At 32.9% G+C, this 17789-nt stretch overlaps 2 protein-coding genes across 7 annotated transcripts; one reads left to right on the top strand and one right to left on the bottom strand.

Moving 5' to 3' along the window:
- The first annotated feature begins 1520 nt into the window (after positions 1-1520).
- Positions 1521-7080, top strand: LOC128164833 (crossover junction endonuclease EME1-like). Its single transcript, XM_052828852.1, has 5 exons — positions 1521-1541; positions 1756-1871; positions 2584-2761; positions 6448-6504; positions 6593-7080. The coding sequence occupies exons 1-5, from the start codon at positions 1533-1535 to the stop codon at positions 6701-6703; spliced, it is 471 nt and encodes a 156-aa protein (XP_052684812.1). The 5' UTR covers positions 1521-1532; the 3' UTR covers positions 6704-7080.
- Positions 7081-10436: 3356 nt separating this feature from the next.
- On the bottom strand, positions 10437-13402 carry LOC128164823 (uncharacterized). Of its 6 annotated transcripts, none has more exons than XM_052828839.1 (3): positions 13320-13402; positions 12979-13075; positions 10437-12364 (listed from the first exon to the last, which is right to left on the bottom strand). In XM_052828839.1, the coding sequence occupies exon 3, from the start codon at positions 12362-12364 to the stop codon at positions 10640-10642; it is 1725 nt and encodes a 574-aa protein (XP_052684799.1). In that variant the 5' UTR covers positions 12979-13075; positions 13320-13402; the 3' UTR covers positions 10437-10639. The 6 variants fall into 6 exon arrangements, with proteins under 6 accessions (XP_052684799.1, XP_052684798.1, XP_052684795.1 ...); XM_052828838.1 differs by having other exon boundaries at positions 12823-13075; XM_052828835.1 differs by having other exon boundaries at positions 12823-13037; positions 13320-13366.
- Between the last annotated feature and the right edge of the window lie 4387 nt (positions 13403-17789).

Here is a 17789-nt window from a genome sequence, read left to right on the forward strand (position 1 = left end):
ATCTGCATGCGGCTTTTGTTCATATTGACTGAACTAAATTTATACAAAGATAATTTTTTATCCAAAATTGCAATTTTTTTCTTATTTGACATATTCGTCTCATCTATCCTGCTTTCTATCATAATCAAGTCATTTTTTCCTTATTTGAGAAACTATTTCAAGGTGAAGTGAGCCACATTAAGGTCAGGGGCTCATTTTGTTTTAAATGTTTACCTTTTCATGATCACGAAAACAACTAAAGGCTCTTTCACAATTGGCACATGAATTTGGATCCCAAACTGTTGTCAAAAAATTGCTGATGAAAAGGTATTAATTTGAAAATTTGCATGATCTAAAGCAACTGTTGTTCGATGTAAACACATTAAAACTTGTGATATATCTTATGTCCATATGTGACTGTTGTACAATAAATGTGAGTGTAAGATAATGCCATAGGATTGTGTGAATTATCAGGTGATCTGATAATTGAATGTGCACCCATGCTATTAGACTTGCAGCTCGCACGAGTCAGAGGGTATCTATATACTGCCAATTTCCGACGCTGTAATTGAAAATTCAGCAAACCCAGCAGAGTGCAAGAATGTATTGATGCAGCAGCATCTGTGGTCAGTTGTAGTCTCTGAAACAGAGATGCTAATACATGGTATATATACTATTATTATACTTTCATGTTAAATACTGAGATCTGATTGGTTTAGACGTAGTTGATAATCTGTTCTATTACCCTCAGCGTTAGCAACACACTTAGCAACGGGTAACACAACGAATTGTTACATGCGCATAAATTATACGATTCACTGTAGAATTCACGTCATTTCTATAAAAAAAAGCAGTAAAAATATTCTCTAAAATTAAGACATTCAGTATAATAAAATAAATAGTGCCTGTTTGGGGGGATAACAGTTGAAATTGACACCCCTTGAAAACCATTGTCAACCTCCGCTTCGCGTCGGTTGACAATGGTTTCCTCGGGGTGTCAATTTCAACTGTTACCCTCCCAAATAGGCACTATTTATATAGTGGCAAAGCATTGCAAATTGAAGCTGATAAATCATGTAATGATAGTAAAACGTTGCAAGGTTACATGAGATTCGTTGAGCAACAGTCTCATGGTCGCAAAACACAGGCATAGACAGCTACGATTTATCTCACGACCCTTGAAATTACGCAATACGTTGCAAGACGTTCGTACTTATGTTCATGCCTTGAATTTTGGATCGCATTCGGTTGTGTCTGAATAGTGTGCATGCCACTATTTTTAGGAGACTGATGCAACCACTTAAGTACATGCAACAAATGTGAGACATCATGCATTGTATACAAGATCTCATGTAAAGTTAAAACATTGCATTCGCAAAGTGTTGTAAAGTGCTTATCCACCAATTGTAAAAGCGTCTTGAAGACATTTTATACATGTAGGCATGCCAGGTAGATTTACATTGTAGCAAATGAAATTGAGGTATTTGGTATGGCATTTTGGATAGGGTTTTATCATTGTTAAGAAAATATTTGACTTGAGACATTTTTTGTGGATGCAAGAGGTGAGTCACATATTAAATGTTGCCCTCTATCACAGGCAACATTAGGAAATATTAAAACACAAATTTAGTATAAAATGTATATTTTTTTGCATCTGTGATTTTAGAGCAAAAAGTTTGGAAAACAAATGCACTTTGCAGATAAACTTATTTATACACTACCTACATATTTTTTATTATATTAAAATAAAAATGCTATTTGAATATAAATCTACAGGCCATTACAGACAACCAGCTTCAGACAGATGTGATGGTGTATTTGTTGGAGACCTCAGAGGAACTGGCAAAGTTTGTACGCACATTCTCCAAGGCTGTGGCAGAGAAACCTGCGAAGTAAGATGAATTGAAACAGTAATAAATTTAATCAATCAATATTTGTGTAATTGTCCCTATATATGTACATGTACTTGTTTGTTGATGTCTTCGTATAAAAAAAAAATACTGTAGATTAGCCAATATTCATGGTGGTTTCAATTTCACTGAGTTTACAATTCATCATTTTCACGGGAAAATAAACCCATCGTGGATATTATCATTATTTTTCAAAAAATGTTTCAATGATTATATTCTGATCAATTGATTTTCTAGCAGTGTGAAATTAAAATCATTGCAAATGGTACTTTACTAGAAATTGTGAAATTTTAACACCGTGGAATAAAATGACTTACAGTAAATAAACAGAGAAAAGATGTTTACGTATTACCAAAAATGTTTGGGAAAAACCCTCTTTAGTTTTTGTTTGGTCTTATGTTTAACTTATTTTCTCAACATGCTTTATGTTTTATGCAAAAGATACTTTAACTTGATTTTCACTAATTTTTGCTATAATAAGAGGGCTTAATGGTCATAGCTATTTTTAAGACTTTATTAATCTTCATAGAAGTTCTCTGTATTGAAGATATCAGAAAATATTCAAATTTGAAATCTTAGAAATTTCTTTGCTAAATTATAAATTCTATCCAAAAATTTAAAACTTCAGCCTCTTTTTGTCTTCCTTTAAAAACCTGATTTGTTTAAAACATGAGACTCTTTCTTGTAATTGTAGGAAAGATAGATTACAGACAGCTTTCTTTGATGATGGTGTATCTACAGTAAAAGTTGACAAGAATGGACAAGGTCTTCTGAAGGTTTGGAAGCAACAGCTGCTGCAGTTTAAGAACATCAGTCCTGACATTGCTGATGCTATTGTACAGGCCTTCCCTTCCCCTCACTTACTGATGGAGGTATACATAGCTCTCTATTTAATGAATTTTTTATAGACTTTTTAGAGAAATGTTCATGTTAGGTCCATATGTTTACTTGAGTGAGTGCAGCAGAATATTGCTAGTACATTTGGTCCTAATAGGTATACAATGCAAATGATGTATACAAGCATAATTCAACCATATCGTGTTATATGATTTAATTCTAGTTGTAAATTATTTGATATAGGAAAGAGAATGTTGCCTACGTCATAGTAAGAATAACGTCAATAAACATATCTATCCGCCTGATGTTATGTTTTAATTTTTTACAATTTGATGTCATTTTAAAGGTCAAACGACTGTTTTTATCTTCATTTAATGTCAAAAGAATTAAATTATAACAATAAATTCAATATTTATTAGTTTTATACAATATAACATGGTTTGGAACAATGCACGCTCTTTTAGCTCACCGAGACGAAGTCAGGGGGAGCTTACGCTAAACCATCGGTGTCCGGACCTGGTTAAAGATTTTGTTGCAGGTCCTGTATCTACATGTAAGCTATTACTTGTCCTATCTTCACCAAACTTGCGTGGATGATGCATCTGGACCTACTTATGGACTTGACAGACTTGGATGCTGAATCTGGGTCCTAAATTTCAGATACTGGAGGAGGTTAGGTTTTTGGAGCAGGTTAAAGTTTTTGTTGCAGGTGCCCTTTGGTAGCAATATCTAAGTTACTGCTGGTCCTTACTTCACCAAACTTGCATAGATGGTGGCTTATGATACTGATGCACCGGACAGGCTTGAATGCTGAATCTTAGCTATAGGTTTCGGATGCTGGAGGAGGTTAAGGTTTTTAGAGCTGGTTAAAGTTTTTGTTGCAGATGCCCTCTGATGATTACCGGGGGTATATCTTAGTTACTACTGGTCCTAACTTCACCAAACTTGCATGGATGGTGCATCTTATATGATACTGATGCACTGGACAGGCTTGAATGCTGAATCTGAGCCATTGGTTTTGGATGCTGGAGGAGGTTAAGGTTTTTAGAGCTGGTTAAAGTTTTTGTTGCAGATACCCTCTGATGATTATATCTAAGTTACTACTAGTCCTAACTTCATCAAACTTGCGCGGATGGTGCATCTTATGACACTTATGCACCTGACAGGCTTGAATGCTGAATCTGAGCCATGGGTTTCGGATGCTGGATGAGGTTTAGTTTTTTGGAACAGGTCACATGTTTTATAGATAATAGCTTGCATAGTTGATTTAACTATATTGTAAATGAAACGCAGAGGTAGCTTTAGATGCAGAGCCCGATCTCCATGATCAAGGATGCTAAAAAATTTCCGCACTTAAACCTGCTTGATATATAGATGTGTTTGTTGTTAAATGATATAACATGATTCCTATGATATAGTTAGTTTGATATAATATACTATTGTTTAATATGATACAATATAATATCATGTTATATTGTAAAAAGGTATATGATACGATATCATATTGTATGAATTTTTTTGATTTTTTATGATATGATATTGTATCATGATATTGATATGTATAGCATTGTATATTATGATACAATACTGTATAATATAATATTTTGTTTTCCCCTGGACTGAAATATCACACTTTCATTGGTTTAGACATAGCACGTGATTGCGTCATATATCTCTATATTTGTTCGGTGAGAAATAATATGAGGCAACATGGCCGTCAATGGCCGACGCTTCCCTTACTCATTTCGACATTTCATAGTATTTAATACATAAACCGCTCGCTGTAAGTTCTTAAAGTATTTGGAGTAGTTGCCCTTTGAAATTCTTTAAAATAAGAGTAGTTGCCCTTAGAAAATTGACGTCACATTGTTTTGTCTGGAGCAGAACAAAACGGCAGCGTCGAAATTTGCTCAAATCTCTGCAGAGGAAAGGGAGAAAACTTTTAAAATTGAATAGCAACAAAACATTGTAAGTGAACATAGGTGAGGCAAAGATTTTTAAAGAGTATTTGAAAGGTGAGATTGAAATTTTGAAGAGTTTAAATGAGTTAAATTGAACGAGGTGGTAAGCATCTTGTACATGACTTTGCGTAGATCATCACTATTTGTGAATAAATATGTCGCTTGATAGTCCTCGGGAAAACAAAACACTTATTAGGTTTCGCCTCGCCATCTATGAGATTGATCAACCCAATATATTTCCGTAGTGAGTCAGTAACTAACCTAATAAGTAAAAGTATAATTAATTTATTATATTTTATCACATGATACTGTTACATATGATATTGAAATATATTATTACTATTGTATTTGATGCAATATTGTATGATACGATATTGTATAATATGATATTTGTTTCTATAATATTGTATTATATCACATGAAATTGTACTATAGGATATTTTGATTTATATCATATCATATATTATTATATCACATGATATTGTATTATATGATATTGTAATGTATATTTTTGATTCACATGATACAATATGTATGATATGATATTGTATTATATAATATTTTACTATATCACACGATATTGTATCATTTGATATGATACAATGTTGTCTCAAATTATATTGTATCATATGATACAATACCATATTATGTATCAAATACAGTTACTTATGATACATATCATACAATACAATATCATACTACATTATACAGTATAATATTTATGTTACGATATTATGATGTATTATGTCATATGATATTGTATCATATAATACCATATTGTACGTATTATATATTATGATATTGTATTATGTGATCAAATACAATAATATATAACACAATACAATTTCATATCATATGTTACAATGTCATATCTTATCATTGTTTATTATGGTATTTTATTGTATTAGATGATTTATATTGTCAGTATGATGGGATGCAATATTGTATTTTATATTATTGTATTGATAAACATTGGATCTTATTATACCGTATGAAATGAACATATGATTATCATACAATTTCTTAACAGATGATATACGATATTGTGTCAAAACAGTATCCATGAATATCCAAGATCATAAAGTATGATTTTCATATAATATAATAAAGGTGGTCTCATAAAGGTGATGCCTCATAAGGGTGATGCCTCATCTCGGTGAGCTTTGTAATCTGTGATTACCTAAGTTTTTCAAATGAAAAAGCGTAAACTGTTCAAAACCACTTGATATCGTATAAAACTAATTGTGGTTTATAAAAAAGCGTAAACTGTTCCAAACCATTTTATATTGTATAAAACTACTTACATGTAATATTGGATATACATGTATTCCTTAAATATGTTAAATAAATCAAATGTTCCAAAGTATATGTATAATTTATGTGATACTTAAAACTATACATATTCTAGGTTATCATTCAAAGGGGCCTTTTAAACAAGTGTACGATTCATCTCACTTATCTAACCCAAAGAAAACAAGAACTATCACTTGCTAGTATCACCCATCGATAAAATAATTTGAACTGTTTAAGAATTTGGAAAGTGTTTCTCCTTAAAATTTCTTATGTTGTGGATTACATGAATGTACATCTATTTCACTGAACATTTTTTGATAGCAGTTTTTTTTCTTCAAAATAGCTATTATTTGCATATGTTTTACTTGTTAAATTGATATAGGATTTTATGACACCATATACATGTATATACATGTACATCAAGGTAATAATTTCTTTTTCTTTTTTAACGTATTGTTTGTGTTTAGGCATACAGAAAATGCAATGATTCAAATGAACAAGAAAAATTACTAGAAAATATTGTGGTAAGTTAATAACTATGCTTGTGACCTCTTTCATAAACAAAACTAAATATAATCTTATTAATTATTATTCCATATTTGTTGCTGACAGGTAAGACGAGGAGCTGGTGTGTTGGAGACGTCACGCAGAGTGGGGAAGGAGATGTCACGGAGAATCCACACTTTTGTGACCAGTTCCAATCCTAACGAAGTTATCAAATAACTGCTTGATGTTGCAGCAATCCTCTCTTGTTTTAATTTCCTTTTGTTATTATTGAAGGGTGTATTTTTAAAAAATGTTTGAGCAATTGATTGTGTTCTATTCAACATTAAATAAAGATACTGGACCACATTTGCACACTCTCTCGCAACATAGAGCCAAATATCAGCCATATAAAAAGACAAATTTTCAAACAATATTGTTTACGACTTTTGAGGCTCTGTTGTCGTGCTTAAGCCTTCAATGCAGAAAAATTCCAATTGCAAACTCCAACGACTAATCCAAAAGAAAGATGGAATGAATGTACTTCAACGTCTATCAGTTCAACATAAAAAAGAGATGAAATACTGTCAAACAAGCTCAAGACCGATAACTCTAGTTGAAATTTTACCATGTGCTAAAATAAAAGCATCTTTTGAATGTTGAAGTCTTGCTTTCTGTTTAATTGACAACAATGACAGTATCTGAGAAAAACCATACTTTATTATGCATTTCCCAATCAAATACAAATTAAAGAACTATATATGATATAAGTTAAATTTGGCCCCCGTAATTCGCCATTTTTTAAAGAGTTTCTGGTACAATAAAATGTTATGTTATATTTTAGAAGAATTTATGTAAAATATATTTTTCACTTAATTATTTGATTTATTTGTACTCACTGACAGTATATGATGTCAGAAGTGACGCTATTTCTATAATTCAATCAAAATCAGTCAAAAATTGGCATTTTTCTTATCTTTTTATGAAATATGGGAAATATAGAGCGCATTATTGAACAAGGAAACATTTTTGGTCACTTATTACCCTTGGCAAAATAAATCTCTGATTAAAATATTCTGTTTGTTCAAGCATGCGCTCTATGTTTTCTGAAAGAAAAACTGCTTGAAAACAAGCTGTGTTATGCTAAAAATACAAAAATGGCGGGAAAAGGTTGTCTTTACGATGTCACATTTCTAAATTGTGGGCAGTTGAATCAAAATAAACATTATGTAAAAACATCACATATATATCTGTTATCTGTACAAAGAAAACAAAGAATTACAGTACAATAATGATGTTCAATTTAGGGGGCCATTTTAGGCCCATATCATATATAGTCCTTTAAATTTTTTCTGTCTATCCCATTTGAGTTAAAGGGATTTATTGAGCTTTTTTTTCGGATCATTTATCCGTTGTCTGTCGCCATCCTCGTTGTTGTAGTTGTAAACTTTTTACGTTTTCAACCACTGCCAATTTTGTCCAAACTTGGCACAAAGCATCATTGGGGAAGGGGCTTTCAAATTTGTATACTTTTTCTACACACAACAATATCTTGAAAGCTGACATTAAATAATATAGATATATTATCCCCTCCCCGATTAGAAATATGATTTTGTGAATGGGTTTTTTGTTTTTAATTTGTTTGTCGATATTTCTCTGATGATAAGTCCAGCCCCCCCCCCCCCCCCACTTTCAAATTGCTTCTGACGCCGCATACCACATTCTATGTTTGGTACCTTGGTTTTACCACTGGGTCGTTCAAAATGAGGCGGGAGGGGGGGGGGAGAGGAATAAGAACATTCTCATGCAGCAAATAGCTAGTAGCTTTGTTTAATTTTTTTTTATGTAAGTTAGAGTATGACGACGATTTAAATCCAATACAGCAATTTATTAGTGGGGGGGGGGAGGTTAAGGAAACGCCCTGACATTTTTTACATAAGGTTTTTATAATAAAATATAAGTGTTATTATCTTTTCAAACGAGTATATTACAATCAAATATTTATTTATTGATATCAGAAAATAATCGAAAAAATAAAAAAGACGTCTCATAGCTAGCACGTTGAAAGAAATGTCGGAGAAAAAAAATTATCGTAAAGTTGTACTTGCAAGTAAAAAATTTCAGAGTTTTAAGAACATATTGATTGAAGTCGCAGATTGTACTCTGCTTATCGAATAATGCTATTCAGTTTAGTGTGAAGAAATTCGTCAGAAGTTGTTCAGTAAACAAATATATTTTTACGTTATCGTTCATATCAATGTACCATATGAGGAAAATTGCATGCCTTGAACAGACTGTTTTTCCTCATAAAAAGCTTGTGAAATATAGATTAACGGGAAAATCGTGTCGACACGCCATAAAGTCTAACGGGCGTTTTACAGCATATGTCTTCTTTTGTTTACAATAAACCTGCACTGAAAATCTTTAAAAACATTGTCACCAGCTCCGTAAAATGAAGAAGTGTAGTTTGTTTATATACATGTAAAATGGGGACTCGATCTGCCTGTGCATTTTACAATCTAAGGTCGATTAGCGTGTGTGAGAGAAAAGTCGGGGGGCAAGTAAAGCGTTGGGTACATCAGTAGTAAAAATTGTCTGATGAATATTGAGAAACATGTAATGAAATGAATGTTTCTACAGACTGAGTGAGTTACAAAAAAAAGTTAATCACAGATCTGTCTAAAATTGAACACGTTTGTACATGCCGAAAATTTCAAGTTTTGTATATGTTTGGAAACACATGGACACTTGTAGAAGTGTGTCGTTGATCGGTTAAAGTTCAATAAAATGCAATTTTGTAATATTTATAGTCAGTACTGTTGTGAATTCTTTATAATAAGCTACAACAAAATAAATACTGCCTCAACCTTAATTGATGCGTTAAAAATGATGGAATTTATCGATGAAGCATTGTACTGAAAAATGAAATGGGGATCGAACCTGTTTAAACAGTGTGTTTTGACAATTGTTTGCACCATGAAAAACAAGAAGCGATTATTGTGATTTAATTGCAGTGATTTAATTTTTGCACTTCTGATGCAGAGTTAAACGACACATCTGGCAGTTTGGTATGGAATTCCATATACGACAGCCAACTGTCAGCTGCCAACTTCTTACTGCTAACTGCCAACTGCTTACTGCCAAATGCTTTCTTTACCTCTTTAGCGCAAGTCTTCCTTGCCAGTTATAGTTTTGGACACATAAAAGATCAATTAAGATGACATGTCTTTGATTAAAAGTATTGTACAAGTATCGTGCAGTGTCTTCAGTACAAATATATAGCTCATATTTTTGAAAAAGAAGAGGAAAACCATTATGATATCAAATAATGCGATGGAAAATTACATGCCGGATGAGGGGTACTACTGCACTTGTTTGTATGGTTTTGCGAGCAAGGGCCAAAATTTTAATATTTATAATACAGTTTGATAAGTGTAAACTTTTTAGAATATAAAGTACAGCTCTTTTGTGTAAAGGTCCAGCAAGCAAAGTTAGCTATATGGACTTGAACATCGGGAGGAAAACAAACATAAAGCTTTGAAGATGTTTAAAGAAAAAATAATTTCATCATAGAATTCCCTCATTCTCAGAAGCCCATTATCAAAAACGCTAGCAGATCATTCATTTGATAAAAATTAGAATTTGTTTTTGTTCAAACTAAGCTTGATGAAAAACTAAAGAGCTTTCCTGCCTACATGGTTCTTTTAAAATGTTGCCATGAACTATGCAAAAATTTAAACAAACCTAATGAAGATTATAAACAATCGGTCAGTATAACATACTATGTTTCTCATGTAAATAGAAACATGTTTTATGCAGAAATCAAACTTTGAAAATTGTTTCACTAATTTAGACTCTAGAAATACAACAAAGCAATTAGTTTACTTTAAACATAATGTCATTTAGAAACTTTTTATGACAAATTTATTCTCAAAACTGGAAAAAAAAACTATACAATATGTATATAGAGGTACATGTATGCAAAAAAAATGTTGCATTTAAAAAAATAAACAGAAAAAGTAAACATTTATGATACTGTTATATAATAAAGTCTGTGAGGTTTTAGAATTTAGAGTGCAAGAGAATAAGCTCATTCAAATAATGCATTTTTATACTACAAAGGTAAGTAAACAATATTCAGATTTGATATCTGATGTTTGACATCCATAGAGAGAATCACTGTAGATACTTGTACACTGTCACCGTGTTGGTGTTATGTTGTCCCACATGGAGATAGTTCTCATCATCAACACATACACCACGGGGATACTCTACCCCTTGTTGTGTTGTAAGTCGAGACAAAAACTGACCGTCCTGATCTAAGATGTCAACTTTCTTATTCATAAAATAACTATCACAAACAATGATGTGACCGAGGAGATTAGTACAAATACCCAAGGGACAAAACCATAACAACTCTAGCCCCGGATCTGGGTAGGAAAACCTGTAGTGTCCTGATTTATTCACCACCACTACAATTCGTTTGTCCAAGTCTGATGTACAGATATCACCATTGATGTTTTCTGTGATGTAGCGTGGATCACTAAACAGTTCCTGTCCTTTGTTGTTCATCAATATGTTATGTATCTCTTCTCCTGTCTTGTTATACCTGGTGACTTTAGCCTCTCCATCCTTTCTCATCCCCACCAGTATGTCCCCGTTGATGCAGGAGGAGTGTATGCTGATTGGTTCCCAGTCTCCTGTTCTAATGAATTCAATGATTGTTTTATTCTCTGTTATCCAGTTGATGACTTTATTTTTTCTGTCTGTATAGATCAGAACCCCGTCCTTTATGACTGTGTGGTAGCCTTCAGATCCACCACTGGTTTGAATCTTCTGTAGCTGATTCCCCTGTAAATCTGTTTGGATAAGGTTACCATTTTCGTCACTGGCCCAGAGTTTGCCTGATTTACCTAGTGATATATGATATACACTCTTAACACATGAAACTGTGTACTCCCTGACCTTGGTAACAGAGGAAGACAGAGACAGTGTTTGTGTTACATCAGATTTCTTTCTATCTTGCTCGAACATCTCTTTCCCTGTAGGTTTCAGCTGTGTTGGTGAAGTAGCCATGGGTTTTATTTTTCTTTTATAAGGTTTAATGTTTGGAACACCTATATTTCCAAGTAACTTGCTGACATCATCATAGGTGAATTGACCAGCAGTAAACACTGGTGGGACTGGTTTAGTAGTCTCTGGTATAGATTGGATTTTCGAGTTTTCAAAATTGGCAGATAATAAAACTTTGAAATTGCTTAGAGGGAGGTAGCCATGAAACTCTTTTAAAAGGTTTTTAATGTACTTATTGTAATCATGGTATGATTTTTCCTGTTGTTTTAACACTTTAAGTAATGACTTTTCTATGGCATTGGCTTGTTCCAATTTGTCTGATGTCACCTTATCTACCAGGTCTTTCAGAGACTTTGCTTCTGCCTCTATGGCGTTTCTGATACCATCCATGATTTTCTTTACTTCTTTGCCATCTTCATCTGTTTCCATTTTTAAACCTTGTGATGTTGGAAGGAAATATTGTTGGATTGTGGAGATTTCATCTAGACAAAATGCAAACTTTTCTGCATCGATATCCTCCATATCAACAAATTTATGGCCGAAGTGTTCTTCCATGGTTGTGCACTTTGAACATAGAGGGATGTTGCATTCATTGCATAGAATATCTGCATTTCGAGTTGGATGGAGCTTGCATTTGTCCACAGGAAGATGACGTTTATGCTGTAGGAAGGAGACTACTTCATGGTTCTTAGTTTCTGAACTCTTATTATGTTCATCTCTGCATTGTTCACACATTGGTCGGTGACAATCATTGCAGTAAAACTGACAGTTGTTCTCACAGTCTTCAGTACCACATTCCAAATAGTGTTGAGCTGTTAAACCTTCCATCTGAAAATAGTATCATGATGATGCTAGTATAATGGTCGGACTCATTCCTATATACATTGACTGTTAAAAGAGGATTTTAGCATAAACTAGTAAATATGAAAACGTTGATTGCTCAGACATATTAAGTTAAAATTCCCTTCCTTCAATCCTAATGAAGAAATGGGCCTAATTATTGAATTGCACCTATCTGATGGTTCGTAAGCCCAAAGACCAAGCGCGTTTTTCTAAGTAATATATATAAATTCCTTTCCTAAGCAGACTTCAAACTTGTAAACTTGGTACATATGCAATCCCTTAAAAGTAGATTTATATCGATTATGAGGTCAAGAGTTAAACTACTCTTGTGATTAACCGATATTGTCTAATATGTTTCAGAACCTTTTGCTTGACAAACATCAAACCATTCAGAGTAGATTACCTCAGTTTAAGGCAATGATTGTCAAACAAGTAAAGTTTACCTGATATTTTGAGAACCCTTTGATTGACAGGTGAGCAACTTTGTCCACAAGTACCTCAGGACTAGGGTTTAACATTTGTCTTGAGGTTTTTTTTGTTTCAAAGATTAAATGTTTCCAGTTGCTTTCGTTTCCTTTGGTTGTTCATGAAAATAATACCTTGGTATTTCTGTTTGTCCACCCATATGTCTTTTATTGTTTTCTTCTATGAATCATGTCTGTGAAATTATATGGATCATCGCTAATAATCTCCAAACTAAAATTTATTGGATTGTGCATTACAAGAGGAAAAAATGATTTAAAAAAGTAAAAAGCCAGTTCCTACTTTAAATTGTTGAAACATTTATGTATCTTAAATTTGTTTGTTTGCGACTTTTTAATTTTTGTAAAAAAAAATATATTTTGTCAACTTTAATCAAATTTCAGAAAACAGATCCAACAATGCACAAATTACACCTCCTTCAATAACTGCTAGTCAGATTTTGATGATGTTTACTTACATTTTTCAAACGGAATCTGCACTAACATTGTAGGTGTTGTGCGGAATGTTGGGAATTCCAAATTATATACTTCCCCATTGACTTTAAATCCTACAAAGCTAAAAATAGATCTACCCAGAACAATGAACCAATATCTCGAGCTATCTTCATTTAATTACTTACATTGTAATATCTTCTCAGGTACCCACAATGTAAAGTCCATAAAATATAATGGGTTAAATTTATGTATGAAACATTTTATTGATTTTTGATGTCACTTGGTTATTTCATGTACCCATTATTTATCAGGTCCAACATCGGATATTAATTAGCAATTTAAAGTTGGATGATATAGTACATGTAACATTTCATAAATTTCTCTCTTTCTCATCAATATAAATATTTTTAAATTATGAATTAAGAAGAATTAAGAGTCAGAAATTAATCCTTCCCTGAAAAAATCAACTTTCACTTTTGATTACACATAATTTTTTTCTACACGTTTTATTCAAAAGTGACCAATCGTCGCTAAATTTTATCAAAGCTTTTTAGAGTAAGTATGACAAACAACCAGCTTGTTTTAAGGCCCTCAAGGGACCTTGATTATTTGGTAAATTGAAGAAAGCTGTTGTTGCAATCTTAAAAGTTAATTTTTCGATGCCTCATAGAAAATATATCAAGAACAGTCAGATAAAGTTAAATCTCTTTCCAAGGCACATAGGGCTTATTTCTAGTTTTCTTGGTCGTAAGTAAATGAGATTCATTCACATGTGAGGACATGATCGACCCCCCCCCCACCACCAAGATTATAGACCCCCGGGACTTTATTATTATTTTTTTAATTAAATTATCCTTTTATGACATATTTCTAATCTAATTTATACATTCATTGCCCCAAATTACCTAAAACAAATATTTTTAAAAAATCAGACCCTCTGTACATATAATACAAGAAGGTTGCTAACTTCGTTCATCTAGAACCAACGGAAGTAAGGGTTCATCGCAAGGAAGATAACTCGTAACATAATTTTTTTATTTTCTCTTTTATGTCTTCCATTGTAATACACTCAGTATGAGTGTCTTTTTTTTAGATTTACCAGTTCCAAAGACGATATAAAAGTTTTTGCGGCTTGATTAGAATTCATACTTCTTATAAATTGTATTTTTTTCGAGTTTGCCATGCAATTTCATAAATCTCTCGGAGTTGTCTTCCTTGCAATAAAACCTCACTTCCGTTGGTTCTAGATGAATCGGTTCAAAACTTGCAACTTGTCGGTGAAAATTGTCCTATTTACCTAATAAATGTATTTACACGGGAATGGCATGCATATATTAAGTGAAAGCAATTATCGGGCTACGACATAAGGTCACCGTTTTTACTGGTAGATGTAGTTTGATAGTACATTTCAACAAATATTCATCGGCAGTGCCTCTCGGCTGGCAGACGAAGTTAGCAACCTTCTTGTATTATATGTACAGAGGGTCTGATTATTTTCAAAAATGTTTGTTTTATGTAATTTTGGGCAATGGATGAATAAATTAGATTAGAAATATGTCATAAAAGGATAATTTAATAAAAAAGAAAAATAAAGTCCCGGGGGTCTATATATGATATGGGGGTGGGGGGGTGGAAGGGGGGTCGATCCTGTCCTCAAGCACCTGTGGATTCATTTACATATACTCCCCATGGATTAAACCCAAGTCTATGGCAGGTTAAGATGAAAGTATCGAACAAATATCGTCTTTGTGTCATCTATAACTCATGATGAAGTTGAGAGCGACTTGTCAGAAACAAATGATGTTGAAATAACGGTAACCGAAACAATTTTAGGCATGCATTTTGTGAATTTTTTTGTATTGTCTTTACACCTCGGTGGAAAGACTCTTTGATTTTTGTTTTGTTTTTTCTTATTTTTCTTCCGTAAAGTGCTTTTTGCTTTGCGATTTGTCTAAAAACTCTAAAGTGCACTGCAATGCATTTGAGAAGTCATTAGGCCATTTGACCTTTCCTCATGGAAAAATCACATGATTCGAAACGATCGACACTTCCACCAAAATGTTTGTTATCCCTACTCCGTGACGCTTGCACAAAATCGTTACAGATGTTCTATGTCTCACAAGTAGTATAGTTGTGCATCTATCGGAGAGAATTGGTTTTGCATTTTCTGCTAGGAAAATAACTGTCTTTGAAATTCTAAAAACAATAAAAATATTTTTAAAAAAACACTGTTTAAAGATGCACGAAACCACTTGCAATGGCTTGGTTTACCTTTCTGCATGCCAAAAAATCAAAGTCAAAGATCATTTAGATATGTTATATGACCACTATCTGCTTCACATTTCCTTGAAAAGACTGTCTTCTACAATCTTTAGAGCTGAAATGTTACCTTGACCTATTGACCTTGAAATATTCTTTGCACTGAAATGTATAAATAATCTGATACAAGAGAAATCAAAAGGCAAAATCATCTGCTTCCTCCTTTTTCATGTACTTTTGATATACGCGTAATTAGACATTATTTTTATTAAGACATTGGACTTTATTCATACACTCTTGTGCAACATAGTGTGAAAGATTTCACAAAAATATCCAGTTTAAGCCTTTCGAGGCTCAATTGTTGTGCTTAAACATTCAATGCGGAAAAGAAATCTAATTCCAATCTCCTCCGATCGATCAATCCAATAAAAAGATGGAATGAATGTACTTTAAATCTTATCAGTTCAACATAAAAAGGAGATATAACACTGTCAAACAAGCTCAAGACCGATAACTCTCAGTATCTGCAATTAAAAGTTTACCATGTCATGTACTAAAAAGCATCTTTTCCATGCTTATGTTTTGTTTTCTGTTTAATTTACAACAAGGACAGTGTCTTAAAAACTTACGTTAGCATACGTATACATTTTCCAATCAAATACAAATCAAATTTGCATTTTTTTTCTGTCTATCCCTTTTTAGTCAAAGGCTCAACGAGCTTTTCTGATCATTTGGCCTGTGTCTGTGGTCGTCCTCAATGGCGTCGTTGTAAACTTTTTACGTTTCCAACCACGGCTAACTTTATCCAAATTTTGCACAAAGCACCATTGGGGGAAGGGCTTTCAAGTTTGTTCAAATAGTATAATGTTTTTGACTGTTAAACTCTGTAGATACTAGTGTAGATGTGCATATTACCAGAAAATTTCGATTCAATTATTTTTCTGAGAATGTTGGCCCTTTAGAACTTAAAATTTTGGTCATATGTTGAATATAGTAAAGAACAGTTTGTAAGCTTAACTCCTCTTGTAGTCATTAAGGACACAGATATGCATATTACGTATACCAGGAGATTCCGATTTCATTATTTATCTGAGAATATCGGCCTTTTTTATGTTTTTGAGATGTCAAACACAAAGAAATAGATGAGTATGTTTGCACAAAGTTATTTGCGAGTTGTGCCCTTATCATTTTTTGCATACCTTGCCATTTATTATGAGAATCATTGTCAAGTTATTGGGGAGCGTGGGGTATGTGAACTTGCTCACTTTTTCATAAAAATATATAAGCTGCACATATATATTATAAGACCTTAATTGCAATCATACTTGTAGATCAGACTCATTTACCACCTAATTAACACAAACGTGTTGATTTTTCTTGAAGTAAGTTTAGATAATTCATAAATCACTTATACTTTTCTAATTGTGTTTGAAATAATGCATGACCACTGTTTTTATTATTATTGCAGGTAAAGTATTAAAAAGTGTTAACAATTTTATTAAGGGAGTTGTAAAATCAGCAATGGATTTCAGCAGTGATGATGATGGACTACAACAAATGTACAAACCATACAGTTTATCAGCCGGGGTTTCTACAAATCAAACAAAGCAAAGATTAACAAATAAAAGCTCCAAGCAAGCTTCCATAATCATAGCGATGAAGATGTTGACGTTACCGGTACACATGGACCACCCATAAGACACGGGCGAGTGAATCATAGCATGTTGGACAGCTCGGAAGATGAAATCTGTTTGCCATCCCTTAGAGACAAAATATTAACTAGTGTGTCCAATAGTAAATTTATTTCATCATCAGAAACAATCACATCTATGAAACAAAAACTTTCATCCGAAAATAAAAGTGACAAAACTGCTCCTAGTCATCTTAACTCAGACAGAATGCACAGTAAAGTTCTTGCATCTAATGGATATTCAAGTTCATTAGCATGTTCCGAGGAAACTGTTTTTAGTGATAGATCAATTAGCACAAACAATTTTGATTCCAATTTGGATAGTCAGTCTCCAGTTTCCTTGTCACAGTCCTCTGGATGCAGCGTTGAAGAATTGATCAAGAAAAAAAAAGAACAAAGAGGGAAATTGCAGCCTTAAAAAATGAAGCCAATGCAAGTATTATATAATATAAGTATTTTCTACTTGATAGTTATAGTAACTGTAGCAGAATATAATCATAAATTTTAATTTATGAGGTTTTTGATGGTTGTACATCTTTTAACA

This window comes from Crassostrea angulata, chromosome 10 (assembly GCF_025612915.1).
Source record: "Crassostrea angulata isolate pt1a10 chromosome 10, ASM2561291v2, whole genome shotgun sequence".
NCBI lineage: Eukaryota > Metazoa > Mollusca > Bivalvia > Ostreida > Ostreidae > Magallana > Magallana angulata.